Source organism: Leucoraja erinacea, chromosome 29, assembly GCF_028641065.1.
Source record: "Leucoraja erinacea ecotype New England chromosome 29, Leri_hhj_1, whole genome shotgun sequence".
Lineage (NCBI taxonomy): Eukaryota > Metazoa > Chordata > Chondrichthyes > Rajiformes > Rajidae > Leucoraja > Leucoraja erinaceus.
In genome coordinates, this window is record NC_073405.1 from 6,269,043 (window position 1) to 6,288,548 (window position 19,506).

A 19,506-nucleotide genomic window follows, 5' to 3' on the forward strand; every position below is an offset into this window, starting at 1 on the left:
TTTGAATCACTTCCCTCAAGGCAACTCCGGACTGTCAATGCCGCCACAGCCAGACGTAAAAACATTTTTTTTCCACGAGCAGTAGGTCTACTCAATAACTAAAAGTCTGTAGCCTCCTTTTGCTCGGGTATTTTATTTCATTCACATGTTTAAACAATAATGTTTTATTATTAATGTTTAATGTTTTATGTGTCATTCTTAATTGTTACTGCATGTCGTGTTGTTACTTGTGAGCGGAGCACCAAGACAAATTCCTTGTATGTGTACAAACTTGGCCAATAAACTTATTAATTCATTCAAGTATTCAGGCTGATATTCTGGAAAGATCCAATCCGGTGAGCTACTAGACCTCCTGCAAATAAGTTTATCTTTTGATCCTTTATTTAACAAATTCTACATTCATGCAAAAGGTATTCCCAAGCAACACACTTTATATTAAGTCTGATTATTGCATTCAGAGCAAATTTATAACTAAAACATTCAAATCAGAAACAACAATCTGCTGGAGAAACTCAGGTCAAGCAGCATACATGGGGAGAAAGGAATGGTTGGCGTTTCTGGATGAAACCCTGCAGCATGGTCGGGTGCCTCCACTAAAATTAGTAGATGACCGAAGAGTAACACTCATCATCTTTTGCCACACACTCAGCAACAGTTACCAGGGAAATGTTTTTTGCATCAAATACTCAGCATGCCATGAAAATACAATTCATAAATATATCCTAAGTCACCTAATGTGATTCATTTACCATGATAATGAGAGTAAAATCTAGTTTTGCTGGAGAGATCCTTTACAGCCAATTAACCTTGACAATGGGTTCAAGAAGGAACTGCAGATGCTGGAAGATCGAAGATACACAAAAATGCTGGAGAAACTCAGCGGGTGCAGCAGCATCTATGGAGCGAAGGAAATAGGCGACGTTTCGGGCCGAAACCCTTCTTCAGACTGAAGAAGGGTTTCGGCCCGAAACGTCGCCTATTTCCTTCGCTCCATAGATGCTGCTGAACCTTGACAATGGAGCTGGTTCAGGAGAACCACTTTTCACCAACAACCCATCCAGGTTCCTCAGCATATGGAACATCTGGGAACTTAGCAGATGGCTTCCCCGACATCACTGGTCCCTGGTGGCAATGGATCCAGGAAAGAACTGGGCCTCTGGCTCAGTCTGGGACTTAGCAAGGAGAAGAAAATAAAAGATTTGGGGAGTGGGTTTGGTGAAGAATTGAAGGATGGCCTGGGTAGGATAATCTCTGGGTCAGGGATGGAACATGGTTCTGAACTTTGGTCATAGTTGGTGGGGGTTATTGACCCATTAAAAGAGAGTGAAGCAGGATCCAGGATTATAAAAAAATACATAACCTTCCTCTCAGATGAATGACATGGCAAACGTTGGTGTTACACTTGTCAGTTTGTGGCCTGACCAGTAATGATCATGTGTGCGGGGTCATTCACAATAATAAACAGAGAACAGTGAGCAACATGTCCATGTCTGAAGAAGGGTTTCGGCCCGAAACGTTGCCTATTTCCTTCTCTCCATAGATGCTGCTGCACCCGCTGAGTTTCTCCAGCATTGTTGTGTACCAACATATCTAAGGAATTCCCTTTCCAGGCACGTTACAGGATTAAGCATAACACATTATTCGCAAGCCTAGAACAGTCTATGTGGTCCACCTCCTCACCCAATAATCTATACCATTACTAAAGCTCTCACCTTGACCATTTAATTTGCGCAAAAACGGTAACCTATATCGCTAGGATGCTTTGCCACCTTACTCATCGTTCTCCTCTGCTCCAAGCGCACCAAGTTTTGTTCCAATCAGTGAAAGATTAGATAAGTTATGAAGGTTTAAAAGATCGTGAGATCAGCAGATTGGTCTTCTCATCTGTCAGTCACCATGAAGGTGACGCCCCCTCCGGCCCCCGCAGATAATAAAGCGCCGGAGGCGGGGCTGAGTCCATAAGCAGCGTGTTAAGTTGAACAGAAAGCCTCTGAGTGAAGTCAGAGTGAGACTGGGGCCGGGAGCTGCTGCGTGAGGCCGAAAGCTGAAGGTGCGGAGTGAGCAGAGAGCGAGCTGTGTCTGCTGCGACTACCCTCTCCTTCCCACCCCCCACCCCCTTCACCCTCTCCCTCTACCCCCCTCTTCACCCACCCCCGCCCCTTTTGCTTTTGCCATGGGCTCAGCAATTGTTACCAGTGACATTTATGGCAGCCGGAACTAAGCATTCAAAAAAATTTCAAAAAGATATTTCACTTCATTCATTCACTATAATGAAAGTAGGATCTGCGTTTGTGAGAAATCCCCGATCATTAACGTCAACATATATGGAGCCAGCTAGGCAGAAACCACTTGTAAATTGCTAAACCGTGGATTTTCCAACTGCCAAATGGGCACCTCATCACACTGCATAGCTGAGAACTCAATGCTTCCAGCCTGTATCAGCAGATGGCCTTCCACTTTAGTGATCAGTCACCATCACAAACAGAACACCAGCTGTGGCCCAATTTGCGTTTTATATCGTTGTACCATAACCTTCCTGCATTTATATTTTAGGTCCAGCTAATGAAGGGAAATGCCTCAAATGCCTTTTAAATCACTTAACCCGTGTTACTATCTTCAGGGACACCAAACATCTACATCTGTGTACATGTTCGCTTTTTCCTTAGGGTTATTAAGGTCCTGCTATTCATTACATCTATCTATCCGCAATAGTTTTCGCCAAATGCATCAACTCACAGGGTTGTGCGACTTATAGACAATAGAAATGAAAGGTGCAGGTGTAGGCCATTCGGCCCTTCGAGTCAACACTGCAACTGCTACATAAATTACCATTCTTAAAAAACGTTCCCAACTGGATGGTTCATTTTATTGATGAAGTGCCCTTCAAACTCTCTCCTGTTTAATTCAATACCTGCACAAATTCCACACCAGCACAAGATTATCCTTCCCTCCTGAGATGAAGTGACTGCTGTCATCAGTGAAGCGAATGCACGTCAACTCCTGAAAATGCCTGGACAGCGTGAGCAGAAGATTTCCAGTAGACACCTAGACGAAAAACAGCAATGTGTCAGTTTCCCAAACTTTCACATTAGTTTCAAATTGTCCTCACAATAATTCTGAAATTATTGCGGGTGTAGGGTTCATAGCACAACTTTAATATCTCTAAACTAAATCTGCAATCTGGGTGACATTATACACCTATACACATTCGATGGATTAAAATACATGCAATACTCTGATTATTGCTTGATTTGTGATTTTTACCTATTCCCAGTGATTCAGCAATGATCAATTTCGTTTTTCTACATCATTAACGTTCAGATTCCTTCAATCCACACCCTGCTGCAATTAAACACGGTGTCATAATTATATTTGTATTCAAAATATCCTCACCAGTATTAAGCTCCACCATTATGGGTGGAGCTCAAACTCTCTGTTCATTAAGATTTCCATTAAAAGAGCATACCATTAAATAAATTAATACCATTAATGATTTCTGGAATCAGCCATTCTTCACACCATGCAGCTGTTCCAGTCTCAACCCACTCTCCATCACTCACCCAACCTTTTATATTGAACTAACTATTGTTTCCCTTCACTATCTCCAATGTTATTGTCAGTAGACCTGCCAGAATCCCTCCATCGCCTCTAGAACCAAACTACAGCCTCTAACACCTGATTCCACTCCTGTCTCCTCAGGGGAGGTGCTGGGGAAGCTCAGGAAACCTTGGAACAAATGCTATTGTAATAAGATGTGCATATTTGCAAAGTTTTCTGGTGATATAGCTCAAAATCCAGGGCAAATGTGATTTCTGCTGTTCCGGTACTGTCCCTATACTGTCATCCACCTGCCAAAGTGGAATACTGTCCAGCTATGCCCTGCTCACAAAAATGACCAATCCAATCCAGCTAATTACTACCTCACAAGCCTAACTTCATGGCAAGGCAGTGGAGAGGGTAAATTACAATGCTATCAAATGGCAATTATTCAAAAACAAACTTCTAACTGATGCGCATTTTGGTCTCCGCCTATACCATTCCGTTCTGATCCATTACAGCATTGGATCAAAATTGCTGAATTCCAGAGAAGGGGAGACTTGAAATAATGTGGCATTTTGTGTTGGATTGAGCAAAGTTTTTTTCATTCATTTAAGGAATGTAGGCTGTGCAAGCCTTCTTGAACCAGTTCAGTCCTTAAGTTGTGAATATAATGTTCGGGAGGGTGTTTCACGATTTGACCCAGTGTCAGTGAAGGAGCAATGATATATTTGCAGCTTAGCATATTGTGGACTTGGAGGACAATTTCCAGGTGGTGCCATTCCTCAATAAAATGAAAGTTATGGTAATTGGGTGTTGGGCAAAATAGTCTTCAGTTGATGGGAAGATGGCTTTCTTATTACATGCTAACTATCTTAGCAACAAGACATTTCTACAGAGACGCAAGATCAGAAATGAGAATGTTTTCTCATGCTTGTGAAACATAGAAACATAGAAATTAGGTGCAGGAGTAGGCCATTCGGCCCTTCGAGCCTGCACCGCCATTCAATATGATCATGGCTGATCATCCAACTCAGTATCCCGTACCTGCCTTCTCTCCATACCCCCTGATCCCCTTAGCCACAAGGGCCACATCTAACTCCCTCTTAAACATAGCCAATGAACTGGCCTCAACTACCCTCTGTGGCAGAGAGTTCCAGAGATTCACCACTCTCTGCGTGAAAAAAAATTCTTCTCATCTCGGTTTTAAAGGATTTCCCCTTTATCCTTAAGCTGTGACCCCTTGTCCTGGACTTCCCTAACATCGGGAACAATCTTCCTGCATCTAGCCTGTCCAACCCCTTAAGAATTTTGTAAGTTTCTATAAGATCCCCTCTCAATCTTCTAAATTCTAGAGAGTATAAACCAGTGAAGTGTTCAGGTCTGTTTGGCAACTCAATGGATTGCACTTGTAAATAAGTGGAGCTGATCATGGACTTTAGGAGGGCACATCATCCGAGGACGTACACTCCATTGAGTATAAATGGGGATCCTGTGGATAGGGTGAACTGTTTTAAATATCTGGGAGTCCACATCTCTGAGGATATGACATGGGCATCACACGCCTCAGCACTCGTGAGTAAGGCAAGGCAGCGCCTTTACCACCTCAGACAATTGAGGAAATTCAGAGTGTCTCCGAGGATCCTCCAGTGCTTCTACGCAGCGGCGGTGGAAAGCATCTTGTCCGGTAACATTACCATCTGGTTTGGGAATTGCTCTGCCAAGGACAAGAAGGCTCTGCAGAGAGTAGTGCGTTCAGCCGAACGCACTATGGGAACTTCACTCACCCCCCTGCAGGAACTATACAACAGGAGGTGCAACTCCAGAGCAAACAAAATCATGAGAGACCCCTTCCACCCCTGCAACGGACTGTTCCAGCTGCTACGGTCACGCAAACGCCTCCGTTGCCATGCGGTGAGAATGGAGAGGTTGAGAAGGAGTTTCTTCCCAGAGGCAATTCGGACTGTAAACGCCTATCTCACCAGGGACTAACTCTACAGAACGTTTTTCCTTCTATTATTTATTACGTAAAAGAATATGTGTGTTATGATTGTGTTTATAATTTGTTTGGTTGTTTTGTTGTTTGTCTTTTGCACAAAAATCCGCGAGCATTGCCACTTTCATTTCACTGCACATCTCGTATGTGTATGTGACAAATAAACTTGACTTGACTTGACTTGGACAACATTCAAGCCAAGATCAAACTGATTACTGCCAAGTTATATTCATTTCACACAATCACCAAGCAAAGGCCATCCAGCAAGAGATTCTAACCATCCAGGCCATGTCAATCTTACTACCATCATCAAATACACCATAATACTCCCTGACCAAAGTCCCACAAAGCTGCAACATGACTTCCTGACTTTTATACACAATGCCCAACCAATGAACGCAAGCATACAATATGCCTTCTTTACCTTTCCATCTACTTGTGTTACCACTTTCAGGGAGATAAGGACTTGGACCGCAAGATCCCACTGTACATCAATGCCATTAAGGGTCATGCCATTAAATGTATATTTTCTCCTCACATTCAACCTTCTATAGTGAAACACCTTACACTTGTTCGGGTTAAACTCCATCTGTCATTTCTCCACTCATTTCAGTAGATGATCTGTATCCCGGCATATAGTTTGACAGCCTTCCTCAAAGTCTGCAACCCCAGCAATCTCGGTGTCATCTGCAAAGTTACTAACCAAAGATCTTTGTCAAGGCTCCCGCAATCTCCTCTCTTGCCTCTCCCAATAACCTTGCTTAGAACCCATCAGGTCCAGGGGATTTATTAACCTCAATGCCCTTCTTACTGCCCTTGCATACTAGTAATCTCCATACTGATCTCACTGCCTTCCATGTCTTTCTCCTTGGTGAAAACAAATGAAAAATACTTGTTTAGTACCTCACCTACATCCCCAGACTTCAAATGCAATTTTCCTCCTTTATTCTCAGGTGGTCTTACCTCTCCCTGGTTACTCCCTTGTTTTTAATGTTCACTTTGCATTTCATAACTATGAAACAGCACAAGCCACTATCAAATCCCAAAGGAGATTTGGCATTGCAACAATGTTATTCTGGCTTTAAATGTGCAAAGACTGCCACATTGTGGTTACTTTCAAGAACTTCAAGTTACAGAGCCTGATATTTAATTCAAGTTGTTGATAAATACATTCAATTTAATTCTAATAAGTAACAACGTTTTGCAAAGATACTAGAGAATACTGGCAGCACAAAGGTCAGCTGGAATCTACAGAAAGAGAAACACTTAAGATTTCATGTTGAAGATCCTTCATCAGAACATCTTTCTATATATTCTGAAACAATAATGACCATTAATACAGTTTAAAAAGCAAAGCGGAAAGGTTACATTTAATCATAAGTATTAAATTAAACATTTCTATTTCAATGTTCGATGAATGAAGTAGATTTGAAATATTAATTTTCCGTGGAAATTAAATTATGAAGTCAATATTCATACCACTGGGGTACAAGCTGACTTCTCTAACTTCAAGTAACCCTTGCTTTCCCTCTCCCCATCTCTCCCCCTTCTCCAACCAGTCTGTCCCCGGTTACATTTTATCTCTGTTTACTTTGTTGTCACCTTCTCCTAGCTAACAATGATCTATTCTACATTTTCCTTGAAATTCATCGCCTTAGGTGTCTCATAGAAACATAGAAAATAGGTGCAAGAGGAGGTCATTTGGACCTTTGAGCTAGTACCGCCATTCATTGTGATCATGGCTGATCATCCACAATCAGTAACCCGTGCCTGCCTTCTCCCCAAATTCCCTTGATTCCGCTAGCCCCTAACTCTCTTTTAAATTAATCCAGTGGATTGGACTTTACTGCCTTCTGTGGCAGAGAATTCCACAAATCCACAACTCTCTGGGTGAAAAAGTTTGTTCTCATCTCAGTTTTAAATGGCCTCCCCTTTATTCATAGACTGTGGCCCCTGGTTCTGCCTTCTCCCCATATCTCTTCTCGTTCTCACACCTTACACTTTTTTTAATCTCTGTATCTCTGTCTCCCCTGACTTTCTGTCTGAAGGGCCTCGTCCCGAAATGTCACCCATTCCTTCTATCCAGAGATGCTGCCTGTCCCGCTGAGTTACCCCAGCATTTTGTGTCTAATTCGGTGTAAACCAGCATCTGCAGTTCCTTCCTACACAAGAAGCACACACCAGAAAGTTTGTTTGCCTTATTTCCCCAAATCCCAATTTTATATAAACACTGTGCCGTCAGTAAATATTAAATTGAAAATTAAAAGTTTATAGCACATAATGATAAGCAACAACTTTAATGTTTACCTCCCACAAATAGATGCTCTCTTCAATGCCGGCAGTAATGTAAAGTCCATTGGGTGACACGGCAAGACAGGTGACAATCCCAGGACAGATTATCTTCTGCTGCAATTGATCCTAAAGCAAAAAGATGAAAGTATTTAGTTAATAAAAATCTACAAGCACACACTGAACTAATATCACTCTACCCACTGTTCATGTACCTACTCATTGGAGATTTGCACTACCACGTACAAATATTTTTTATAAGGATATTTATTTTTGGAACTGTGAAAATTGTAAAGTGATATTTACAGCTCAGAACTTAAAACCAATACCAACATCTTGGCTCGTCTAATCGGAGATGCGGTCTGTAACTTTCAGCCCCTTATTTGTCTTGATTTTAACTACTTTTTCATTAAATATATCCGAAGACTGCTTCCACTACCCTTTGAGGAAGCTAGTTCAAAACAACGACGTCTCCCTCAAATGTCAACAAAATGAAGGAACTGGTCATTGTCTGCAGCACTGAGTTATTCATGTGTGTATGTATTTATATCATGGTATATGGACACACTTATCTGTTTTGTAGTAAATGCCTACTATGTTCTGTGTGCTGAAGCAAAGCAAGAATTTCATTGTCCTATACAGGGACACATGACAATAAACTCACTTGAACTTGAACTTGGAATCAGAGTGGAATGCATGCCCCAATCTATATCAATGGTGCTAAAATGGTGATAAGTTAGAGCTTCAAGTTCTTAAGTATCAATATCGTCAACACTTTGTCCTGGTCCAACCACATTGCCAAGACAGCAAAAAATTGCAGAGCATTTTGAATGTAGCCCAGCCCGTCATGCAAACCAGCCTCCCCCACCCCATCCCATTCCCCTCAAAATCAAATTTATCTACACTTCATGCGTTCTCACACCCAATCATTCCTTCTTCTCCCTTCTCCAGAAGATACATAAGCTTGAAAGCATGTACCTCCAGATGCAGAGTAAAATAGCAAATAGTACAATGGATGTGACATCCATGTAAAATATAGGAAACAGTATCAATGTTGATAGGGCTACTACCCTCACCACTGCCATGTTCTATCCTGACCTCAGACGTTGTCTGTGTGAAGTTTACCCATTCTCCCTGTAACCATGTGGGTTTCTCCAAGTGCTCCGGTTCCCTCCTGTATCCCAAAGACATAGAAACATAGAAAATAGGTGCAGGAGTAGGCCATTCGTCCCTTCGAGCCTGCACCGCCATTCGATATGATCATGGCTGATCATCCAACTCAGTATCGCATCCCTGCCTTCTCTCCATACCCCCTGATCCCTTTAGCCACAAGGGCCACATCTTAAATACAGCCAATGAACTGGCCTCAACTACCTTATGTGGCAGAGAATTCCACAGATTCACCACTCTCTGTGTAAAAAAAACATGTGGGTTTGTAGGTTGATTAGCCTCTGTAAATTGCCCCAAATGTGTAGGGAGTGGATGAGAATGTGGGATAGCGCAAAACTAGTGTGAACTGGTGATCAAAGGTTGGCGTCAACTTGGTGGGCTGAAAGGCCTGTTTCCATGCTCAATACATAGATAACATAGAAACATAGAAATTAGGTGCAGGAGTAGGCCATTCGGCCCTTCGAGCCTGCACCGCCATTCAATATGATCATGGCTGATCATCCAACTCAGTATCCCGTACCTGCCTTCTCTCCATACCCCCTGATCCCTTAGCCACATCTAACTCCCTCTTACATATAGCCAATGAACTGGCCTCAACTACCCTCTGTGGCAGAGAGTTCCAGAGATTCACCACTCTCTGCGTGAAAAAAGTTCTTTTCATCTCGGTTTTAAAGGATTTCCCCTTTATCCTTAAGCTGTGACCCCTTGTCCTGGACTTCCCTAACATCGGGAACAATCTTCCTGCATCTAGCCTGTCCAACCCCTTAAGAATTTTGTAAGTTTCTATAAGATCCCCTCTCAATCTTCTAAATTCTAGAGAGTATAAACGAAGTCTATCCAGTCTTTCTTCATAAGACAGTCCTGACATCCCAGGAATCAGTCTGGTGAACCGTCTCTGCACTCCCTCTATGGCAATAATGTCCTTCCTCAGATTTGGAGACCAAAACTGTACGCAATACTCCAGGTGTGGTCTCACCAAGACCCTGTACAACTGCATTAGAACCTCTCTGCTCCTATACTCAAATCCTTTTGCAATGAAAGCTAACATACCATTCGCTGTCTTTACTGCCTGCTGCACCTGCATGCCTACCTTCAATGACTGGTGTACCATGACACCCAGGTCTCGCTGCATCTCCCCCTTTCCCAATCGGCCACCATTTAGATAATAGTCTGCTTTCCTGTTTTTGCCACCAAAATGGACAACCTCCCATTTATCCACATTATACTGCATCTGCCAAACATTTGCCCACTCACCCAGCCTATCCAAGTCACCCTGCAGTCTCCTAGCATCCTCCTCACAGCTAACACTGCCCCCCAGCTTAGTGTCATCCGCAAACTTGGAGATATTGCCTTCAATTCCCTCATCCAGATCATTAATATATATTGTAAATAACTGGGGTCCCAGTACTGAGCCTTGGGGTACCCCACTAGTCACTGCCTGCCATTGTGAAAAGGATAAGTTCAGTCAAGTACATGACCTCAGTTATCCTTTCTGATGCTCTTAGTGGTCAATCTAGAGAACTTCTCAAACTCAACTAGCCTCAGAAATTCACTTAATTCTGCTGCTTGATAACATTCAAGCCACAACTCAGGGACAGTTTCTTCCCAATTGTTATCAGGCAACTGAACCTACTAAAGAGCAGTCCTGACCTACTAGCTTTCTCATTGGTGACCCTCGGGCTATCTTTAATCAGATTTTTCTGTACTTGCATTAAACGCTATTCCCTTTATCCTGTATTTGTGCCCTGTGGACCACTTCATCATAACCATATACAGTCTGAAGGGTCTCGACCCAAAACGTCATCTATTCCTTTTCTCCAGAGATGCTGCCTAACCCACTGAGTTATTCCACTACAGTTTTTTGTGTCCATCTATAGTCTTTTCGCTGACTGGATAGCGTACAACTTAAAAAGCTTTTCACTGTAGCTCAGTACACATGACAATAATAAACTAAACGCTTGTCCTCCTGCCCCCTGCCCACATCCCATTCCTCTCTAGTGCTCTGCTCATGCTCCCTCCCCCCTCAAGTCCCCGAACTTCATTGCTATGCCATCCAGTCGCCACCCCCATGTTCTTTCTACCTCCTTTTCCTCTAGTCCCTGTGTTCTCTTCCCCACACATTCCTATCCCCATGCTCTCCTCCCACCCTTCCTACCCCACATACAGTCAAAGGGTCATAAGGCGTGGAAACAGGCCCTTCAGCCCAACTTGCCCACACTGGCCAACATGTCCCATCTACACTAGTCCCACCTGCCTGCGTTTGGCGCATATCCCTAAATGGTGACCCCAAATTTCACTTTACCAATTGGTGCATGTGACAATAAATGTCTCTTGTCTAAACTTATCCTGTGCCTGTTTAACCTGTACCCATGTATCTGTTTAATTGTTTCTTCAACATACCGATAGTACCTGCCTCAACTACCTCCCCTGGCAGCTTGTTCCATACCCGCACCATCCTCTGTGTGAAAACGTAGCCCCTGGGGTTCCTATTAAATCGTTTCCCCTTCACCCGAAACCTACTGTGCTCACCTTCCGCTGCAGTTCCCACACGCTGATGTAGCTCTTGCCGATCTGCGCTCCCAGAAGGTACTCGCCACCCAAAGTGCAGAGGGCGCGGGCCGAGGAGTTGCCGCCGCGGTAAGTGGTGAGCGAGGTGCCGGAGCGCGGCTCCCACACGCTGCAGTTGCAGAGCGAGCCGCCGGCATCGCAGCTCAACACCACCTCCAGCGCGCCCGTCGTCGCCACCGCCGCCGCCATCTTGCAGCCTTCCCACAATCCCCGCCGCCAAGGAGCGGCGCGGCAAGAGCGGCGGCGCCCAGCCGTTTCCCCGGCAACGGCCCAGCGGGTAACAGCCGCTGCCTCACGGCGCCAGAGTCCCGGGTTCGATCCTGACCTCGGGTGCTGTCTGTACAGAGTTTGTATGTTAATTGGCCCTGTTATGTTTGTATGTAAAAACCCTGTTACCGCGTGGGTTTTCTCCGGGTGCTCCGGATTTCTCCCATGCTCCAAAGAAGTACAGGTTTGTAGGTTAATTGGCTTCTGTAAATTGTCCGTGTTTAGTGTACCAGAGATCGCTGGTCAGCATGGACTCGGGCCGAAGGGCTTGGGCCTGTTTCCAAGTTGCATTAACAAAAGTAAAGCTCGGAAACAGACTCTTCGGCCCAATGCGTCCATACTTTCCCGTCAAATTGAAAGTTGTGGATAGAGTCAAAATGCTGAAGCAACTCAGCGGGACAGGCAGCATCTCTGGAGAAAAGGAGAGACCTTTCTTCAGACAGAGTCAGGGGAAAGGAAAACCGGTGATGTAGATATAGAACAAATGAATGAAAGATATGGAAAAAAAGTAGGGATGGAGAAAGAGGTGGTGTAAGGGTTACTTGAAGTAAGAGAAGTCAATATTAATACCGTGTGGTTGTAAGCTGCCCAAGCAAAATATGAGATGATGTTCCTCCCATTTGCATTTGGCCTTACTCTGACAATGGAGGAGGCCTTGGGCAGAAAGGTCAGTGTGGGAATGGGAATTAAAGTGTTTGGCAACCAGGAGATCAAGTAGGTCCAGGCGGAGTGAGCTAAGGTGTTTAGCGAAACGATCACCCAGATGCTGCTCGATGAAGTTGCTTGATGAATTCTCCCAGCAATTTTTTGCTTTGTCTGTTATGTTTTGCCTGAAATTCAAAATAATGTTGAGTAAAAACCTCTTCCAACTAAATATGCAGGATATCTGAATAACTACCTTTGATCTCTCCCAGCAACGACAAAAACAAGTGACAAGGCTGAACCAGGCACATATGTATCCTATCATCAAGAACACTAATTCCATCTCCGCAACCTTGCTGGTTCCCAGCCTAGCTTAACTAATTTCCTCTTAAAACACACATTCATCCCTTTATTTCTTTAATTTTAGTATTCAAATACTTCTATAGATTGCTTTCTGCACAAGCTTCCATAAAGTTGACTGGATATAAAATTCTGTCAACTGTATAAAATCCATACCACAGCCTGTTCAAAGGATTTTTAATGCAGGATAGGAAAAGTTTAGAGGGATAAGATAGGAAAGGTTCAGAGGGATATGGACCAAACACGGGCAGGTGGGACTCATAAATGGGACATCTTGGTCAGCATGTACAAGTTGGGCCAAAGGGACTGTTTCTATGCTATATAACTCTATGACTTAAATGTAATTATTCAGAATATTTTAATAGGGTGGGAGAAACAGATTCAATAATAGCTCTCTAAAAGTAATGACTTAAATGTCAGGGAGATAAAAATTGCAAGAAAACAAAGAGCTAGAAGTGGGGTCAATATGATTGTTCTTAAACTGGCATAGACAATGGGTTAAATAGCTTCTTCTTATCCTGTACTATTTTGATTGTGATTCAGTAGAGTTTAACTAATTGGTGTAATTATGTAAACTACTTGTCCACCTCAGATGACTATTGCAAACTGAAACGTTTCAATATTTAACACTTGGGGATAGGCCCTCCATTTAATTTTTTTGTTGATTGTGCTGGAATCCAGAACAGAAGGAGTTTTAGCGTCAGAGTGCCCTCCATAATGTTTGGGACAAAGACTCATCATTTATTTATTTGCCTCTGTACTCCACGATTTTAGATTTGTAATAGAAAAAAAAATAGGGGTAATTTTTTTTTTTTTTAAATAAATAAAATAAATAAATAAATAAATAGATCGCACGTGGTTAAAGTGCACATGTCAGATTTTAATAAAGACCATTTTTATACATTTTGGTTTCACCATGTAGAAATTACAATTAGTGTTCATACATAGTCCCCCCGCATTTCAAGGCACCATAATGTTTGGGACACAACAATGTTATGTAAATGAAAGTAGTCATGTTTAGTATTTTGTTGCATATCCTTTGCTTGCAATGACTGCTTGAAGTCTGCGATTCATGGACATCACCAGTTGCTGGGTGTTTTCTCTGGTGATGCTATGCCAGGTCTATATTGCAGCCATCTTTAGCTTACACTTGTTTTGGAGGCTAGTCCCCTTCAGTTTTCTCTTCAGCATATAAAAAGGCACGCTCAATTGGGTTCAGATCGAGTGATTGACTTGGCCACTCAATTGACCATTTTGTAGCTTTGAAAAACTCCTTAGTTGCTTTAGCAATCTGGCCATCCTATTTTTGCGGATAACTAGTAGTTTACACCTTGCAGTGCAGCCACTGTATTTCTGTACATGAAGTCTTCTGCGGACAGTGGTCATTGACAAATCCACACCCGACTCCTGAAGAGTGTTTCTGATCTGTCGGACAGATGTTTGGAGATTTTTTTTTATTATAGAGAAAATTCTTCTGTCATCAGTTGATGAGGTCTTCCTTGGCCTGCTAGTCCCTTTGTGATTAGTAAGCTCACCAGTGCTCTCTTTCTTCTTAATGATGTTCCAAACAGTTGATTTTGGTAAGCCTAAAGGGGCTGTCCCACTTGGGCGACCTAATTAATGCATTTTGTTGTCTCTGTACTGTACACTGACAATGACAATTAAAATTGAATCCGAATCTGAATCTGCGAGTTTAGAAGAGGGTCTTCGACCTTCAACTTCGCAGCATGGTCGACACGTGGTCCTAGGAGGTCCTATTAGGTCGCTGGAACTCTATTTAATGCTCGAGGGAAGTTCCCGAATACTCGTGGCCTCAGCTAGGTCGCGGAAACATTTTCAGCATGTTGATAAATTTTCCGCGAGTAAAATTTAGTTCCGCGAGTCGTTAATTAGTTACAGGCAGTCGAGGGCAGCCGTAGGCAATATCCTTCGCTGACTGGGCATTTTGATTGGCTCATTAGAGTTTTCAGGACCAAGGAAAACCTACCAGTAGGTAAAATGCCAGCTAAACCTTATTATACTTCTTAGAAGTGTCTCCACTCGTTCTCTTCCCCCCCCCCCCCCCCCCCACTCTCTCTAAAGGACGTACTGTGCAGCCATTTTACCTTCCTCTTCATCGCGGGTGTGAATTTCAGACAACGTTCCCCCGCCTTTGCGATGTGTTTATGTGCAGTCAGTCGATCCAGCTTGCGGTTTCAACGTGGATGGTCGATCCAGCTCGAGGCTTTCCAGACGAGTGCCCTCGAGCTTGAAAGTCGAAGATACTCTTCTTAACTTGCAGATTGCCCAAGTGGGACAGCCCCTTAAGGTTTGGCTGATGTCTCTAACAGTTGTATTCTTGTTTTTCAGTCTCATAATGACTTCTTTGACTTTCATTGGCACAAGTTAGGTCCTCATGTTGATAAACAGCAATAAAAGTTTCCAAAGGTGATGGAAAGACTGGGGGAAAGCCTAGGTGCTGAGAGCTCTCTTATACCTGCATTAAGGAGGCAATTAAACACACCTGAGCAATTACAAATGACTGTGAAGCCACGTTTCCCAAACATTATGGTGCCCTGAAATGGGGGGACTATGTATAAACACAGCTGTAATTTCTACATGGTGAAACCAATATGTATAAAAATGGCCTTTAATAAAATCTGACAATGTGCACTTTTACCACGTGATTTGTTTTCTATTACAAATCTCAAATTGTGGAGTACAGAGGCAAATAAATAATGGTATTGTCCCAAACATTATGGAGGGCACTGTATGTTCACAAAGATTGCAGTTGCAGCAAGTTTCATGTATAGGTACATTTTACTCCTTTCATTTACACAAATAACTTAAGATTTTAATCAATCTGTTGTGAGCAGGAACATTTATCAGGCTGTCATCACCTTTCTCATTACTAAGATGAGGGGTCAGCCTCCACCCTTAACCTTTTGCTATAATACAATAAACACAATCCTGTTCATCTGAGGAATGAGGCCAAACTAGTTTTTTTTTAAAAGAGGAATCCAACCCTCAATTGCCAGATTTTTTTTTTCAAGAGCCAAAAAGCAGCTACATTTAAACAGCAGATTGGAATGTTGCTGGCATGACCTTAGTATCTCCAAGGTCCAGAAATCTAATTATTTTTTATAAAACCCATTCTTCACTAGTTTAACTCCAATCATCTGCTTTGCTTCTATTTTAAGTTAATTTTATTTGATTCTATTTCATATAAATGCATTGAATAAATATGTTGCCTGCCAAATGAGTTTCTTCCCTCCTCTCCTATTACTTTTACTGGCAAAACCCATCATATTGTCACATTGAAAGAATATTCAAAAGATGATCCCTGGAGCCAACTGCAGCCATTTATATAATGCACGCAGAATCAGGCTGAGTGCTCTTCAGCCATGCTGAATGATGTTCATACTCTGGGTACATACTAGCTACTCTTCACTTTCTCAAGGGCAGGACATTTTTTCATTTAGACAGAATTATTTTTCATTGCCTGGGTTGGTCGTGAGAAAATAATTAAGAAAAACTATAGAATTCCACCTGCCATTTTATATAGAAGTGTTTATAAATTGTACATCTGACTGCTGATGTATGGAGTAAAATTTAAAAAATCGAGAAGTATCCCACAGTATCATGCATTATCTTGCCCATGACTTAATTGCAATTTAGTATGAATATTCTAGACGTTTAAAGTTGATTTAAAGTATGTTCATCAATTAATGTGCAACAATGTACTACTCTAAATGTGGTGTATCCTATATACTCCCACTTTAGCATCTAATTTTCACACTTGCATTGGACATGTCGGTTGATTTTAGCAGCTGTGTCCACAGCAGAGGTGTAAATTTTCAAGTTTATGCCACCAACAGCTTTTAACAACATCAACACATAACAGAAATACAGGCACATGCTCTGCACAATGTTTCAATTAAATGATCAAAACATTAGCAGCACACAGCCACAGGATGGTTTCAGCCTGTTGGTTGCTAGAATTATAGTCATATGGATCATAAGGAATAGGAGTAGAATTAGGCCATTTGCCCGTCAAGTCTACTCCACCATTCAATGATGGCTGATCCATCTCTCCCTCCTAACCCCATTCTCCTGCCTTCTCCCCATAACCTCCCTCACCTGTACTAAGCAAGAATATAGTATATTACTACAGGATAAAGTCATATGAAATATGGGCTCAACTTTCCTGATGCTTTAAGTAATACATTATCTGAATAAATTAGGATAGTCTATAAAATTAATACCACAAATTATTGTCCTTGGGAAAGAGATGGAAGTGGAAGTTGTTAATTTATTCAGAAAAAATAAAATAAATTGATCTTCAAATAGTGTTATTTTTGAATGAATGATGGCTTGGCATGAATGTGTCTTTCAGGTTTTTATTATAAATAACATAAGCAAGACAGGCAAAAGTGGCTTGTTTGGTAGAGCTGCCATCTCATAGAATCAATGACCTGGGTTCGATCCTAACCTTGGGTGATGTCTGTATGGAGATCGCACGTTCTCCTTGTGACAGCAAGGGTTTCCTCAGTGCTCTAGTTTCTTCCCACATCCGAAAGCTGTGCTGGTTTGTAAATTCATTGGCGTCTGTAAATTGCCCCTAATGTGTCGGATGTGGATGAGAAAGTGGGATAACATAGAACTGGGGTGGACTCTTTGGTCTTTGGCCCGCTTCCATGCTATATGTATAAACTAAACTGTTGAGCCAGGGTTACCAGTGTGATATGGCATTAAATTTCTCCATCGTAGCATAAGTTTGCAGAGACACAAGCACAGAATGCTGGACTATATCAAGTTCTGCATCGGAAATGTGACTGTAGACAAAAACATACGGGTTTTCCCAAACCAGAAACCCTGGATGTCCAGCCAGGTCCGCACACTCCTCAGAGCCCGCGATGCTGCCTTCAGGTCAGGTGACAGAGTTCTGTACAGGGCTGCTCGAGCCGATCTGAAAAGTGGTATTAAAAAAGCCAAGGCGGACCACAAGAGGAGCATAGAGTCCCACTTGTCCAGCAATAATACACGGGAGGTATGGCGGGGCATACAAGACATTACCAACTACAGAGGCTGTGCCACAAAGTCAGAAGACCTGAGTGCGCCGCTGGCAGAAAAGCTAAATTGCTTCTTCTCCCGCTTTGAATCATCACAACAGCAGCACTCACCTGCTACAGCCCTGTTTCCACCCTCACCTAGCTCCTGTACTACTCCACTCACTGTAACGGAGCACGATGTCAGACGGGTGCTCCTGGCAGTGAACCCCAAGAAGGCTACCGGCCCAGATGGAGTCCCTGGTAAGGTGCTCAAAGCGTGCGCCCACCAGCTCACTGCCATCTTCACCAGAATTTTCAACCTCTCCCTGGCCCAGGCAGTTATTCCGTCCTGCCTAAAATCAGCCACAATCGTCCCTGTGCCGAAGAAGTCTACCATCACCAGCCTTAATGACTACCGTCCTGTGGCCCTCACTCTGGTAATCACGAAGTGCTTCGAGAGGTTGGTCCTCCAGCACATCAAGGACTATCTACCACCAGACCTCGACCCCCACCAATTCGCCTATCGCCAAAACAGATCCACAGAAGACGCCATCACCGTAGCTCTCCACTCTGTGCTGAGCCATCTGGAGCAGGGGCAGAGCTACGTCCGGATGCTCTTTGTGGATTTTAGTTCAGCCTTTAATACCATCATCCCGGACATTCTCATAGGTAAACTGGTCACTCTCGGCCTCCCCTCTGTCACATGTGCCTGGATAAAGGATTTCCTCACCAACCGGCCCCAGACTGTGAGACTCGGCCCCCACCTCTCCTCCACTCGCAGGTTGAGTACCGGTTCCCCACAGGGCTGTGTGCTAAGCCCCCTCTTATACTGTCTCTACACCTACGACTGTAGTCCGGCCCACAACAACAACCGCATCGTCAAATTTGCTGACGACACTACTGTGGTCGGACTTATTTCGAAGGGAGACGAGGCAGCCTACAGAGAGGAAGTCCTGAAGTTGACAACCTGGTGCTCAGAAAACAATCTGGCTCTGAACACCAGGAAAACAAAAGAGCTGATTGTCGACTTCAGGAGGCACAGCACCGACTTAGCCCCCCTACACATCAACGGCGAGTGTGTGGAGAGGGTCAACACCTTCCGGTTTCTCGGTGTCCATATCGCTGTTGATATCTCCTGGACAGACAACACGACAGCGGTCATCAAGAAGGCTCAGCAGCGGCTGCACTTCCTGAGGGTCCTCAGGAAGCACAACCTGGACTCTAACCTGCTGCTGACCTTCTACCGCTCGTCCATCGAGAGCCTGCTGACATACTGCATTACAGCATGGTATGGCAGCTGCACCATGGCAGACAGGGAGAGGCTTCAGAGGGTAACCAGGACAGCGCAGAGGATCATTGGCTGCCCTCTCCCCTCCCTGATGGACATCTACACCTCCCGCTGCCTTAGCAGGGCAAAGAAGATCATCAAAGACAGCTCCCATCCTGCGTTTGGACTGTTCGACCTGCTGCCCTCTGGAAGGCGCTATAGGTGCATCAAATCCAGGACAAACAGACTCAGGAATAGTTGCTTTCCGAGAATTATATCTACTATAAATTCAAATTCACACATGCACTGACTACACCGCCCAACACGGACTTCCATCTGTATATATGTATATATGAATGTAGCGCCGCAGAATTTGTGCA

At 43.4% G+C, this 19,506-nt stretch overlaps 1 protein-coding gene across 1 annotated transcript in view; it reads right to left on the reverse strand.

Moving 5' to 3' along the window:
• wdr18 (WD repeat domain 18) overlaps window positions 1–11,789 on the reverse strand; it is a 120,727-nt gene extending 108,938 nt beyond the window's left edge. The window contains exons 1-3 of the mRNA XM_055658433.1: window positions 11,522–11,789; window positions 7,841–7,951; window positions 2,912–3,045 (exon numbers count right to left, since the gene is read on the reverse strand). Coding sequence (XP_055514408.1) covers window positions 2,912–3,045; window positions 7,841–7,951; window positions 11,522–11,749 — 473 coding nt within the window. The 5' untranslated portion in view covers window positions 11,750–11,789. The remainder of the gene's footprint in view (window positions 1–2,911; window positions 3,046–7,840; window positions 7,952–11,521) is intronic.
• Between the last annotated feature and the right edge of the window lie 7,717 nt (window positions 11,790–19,506).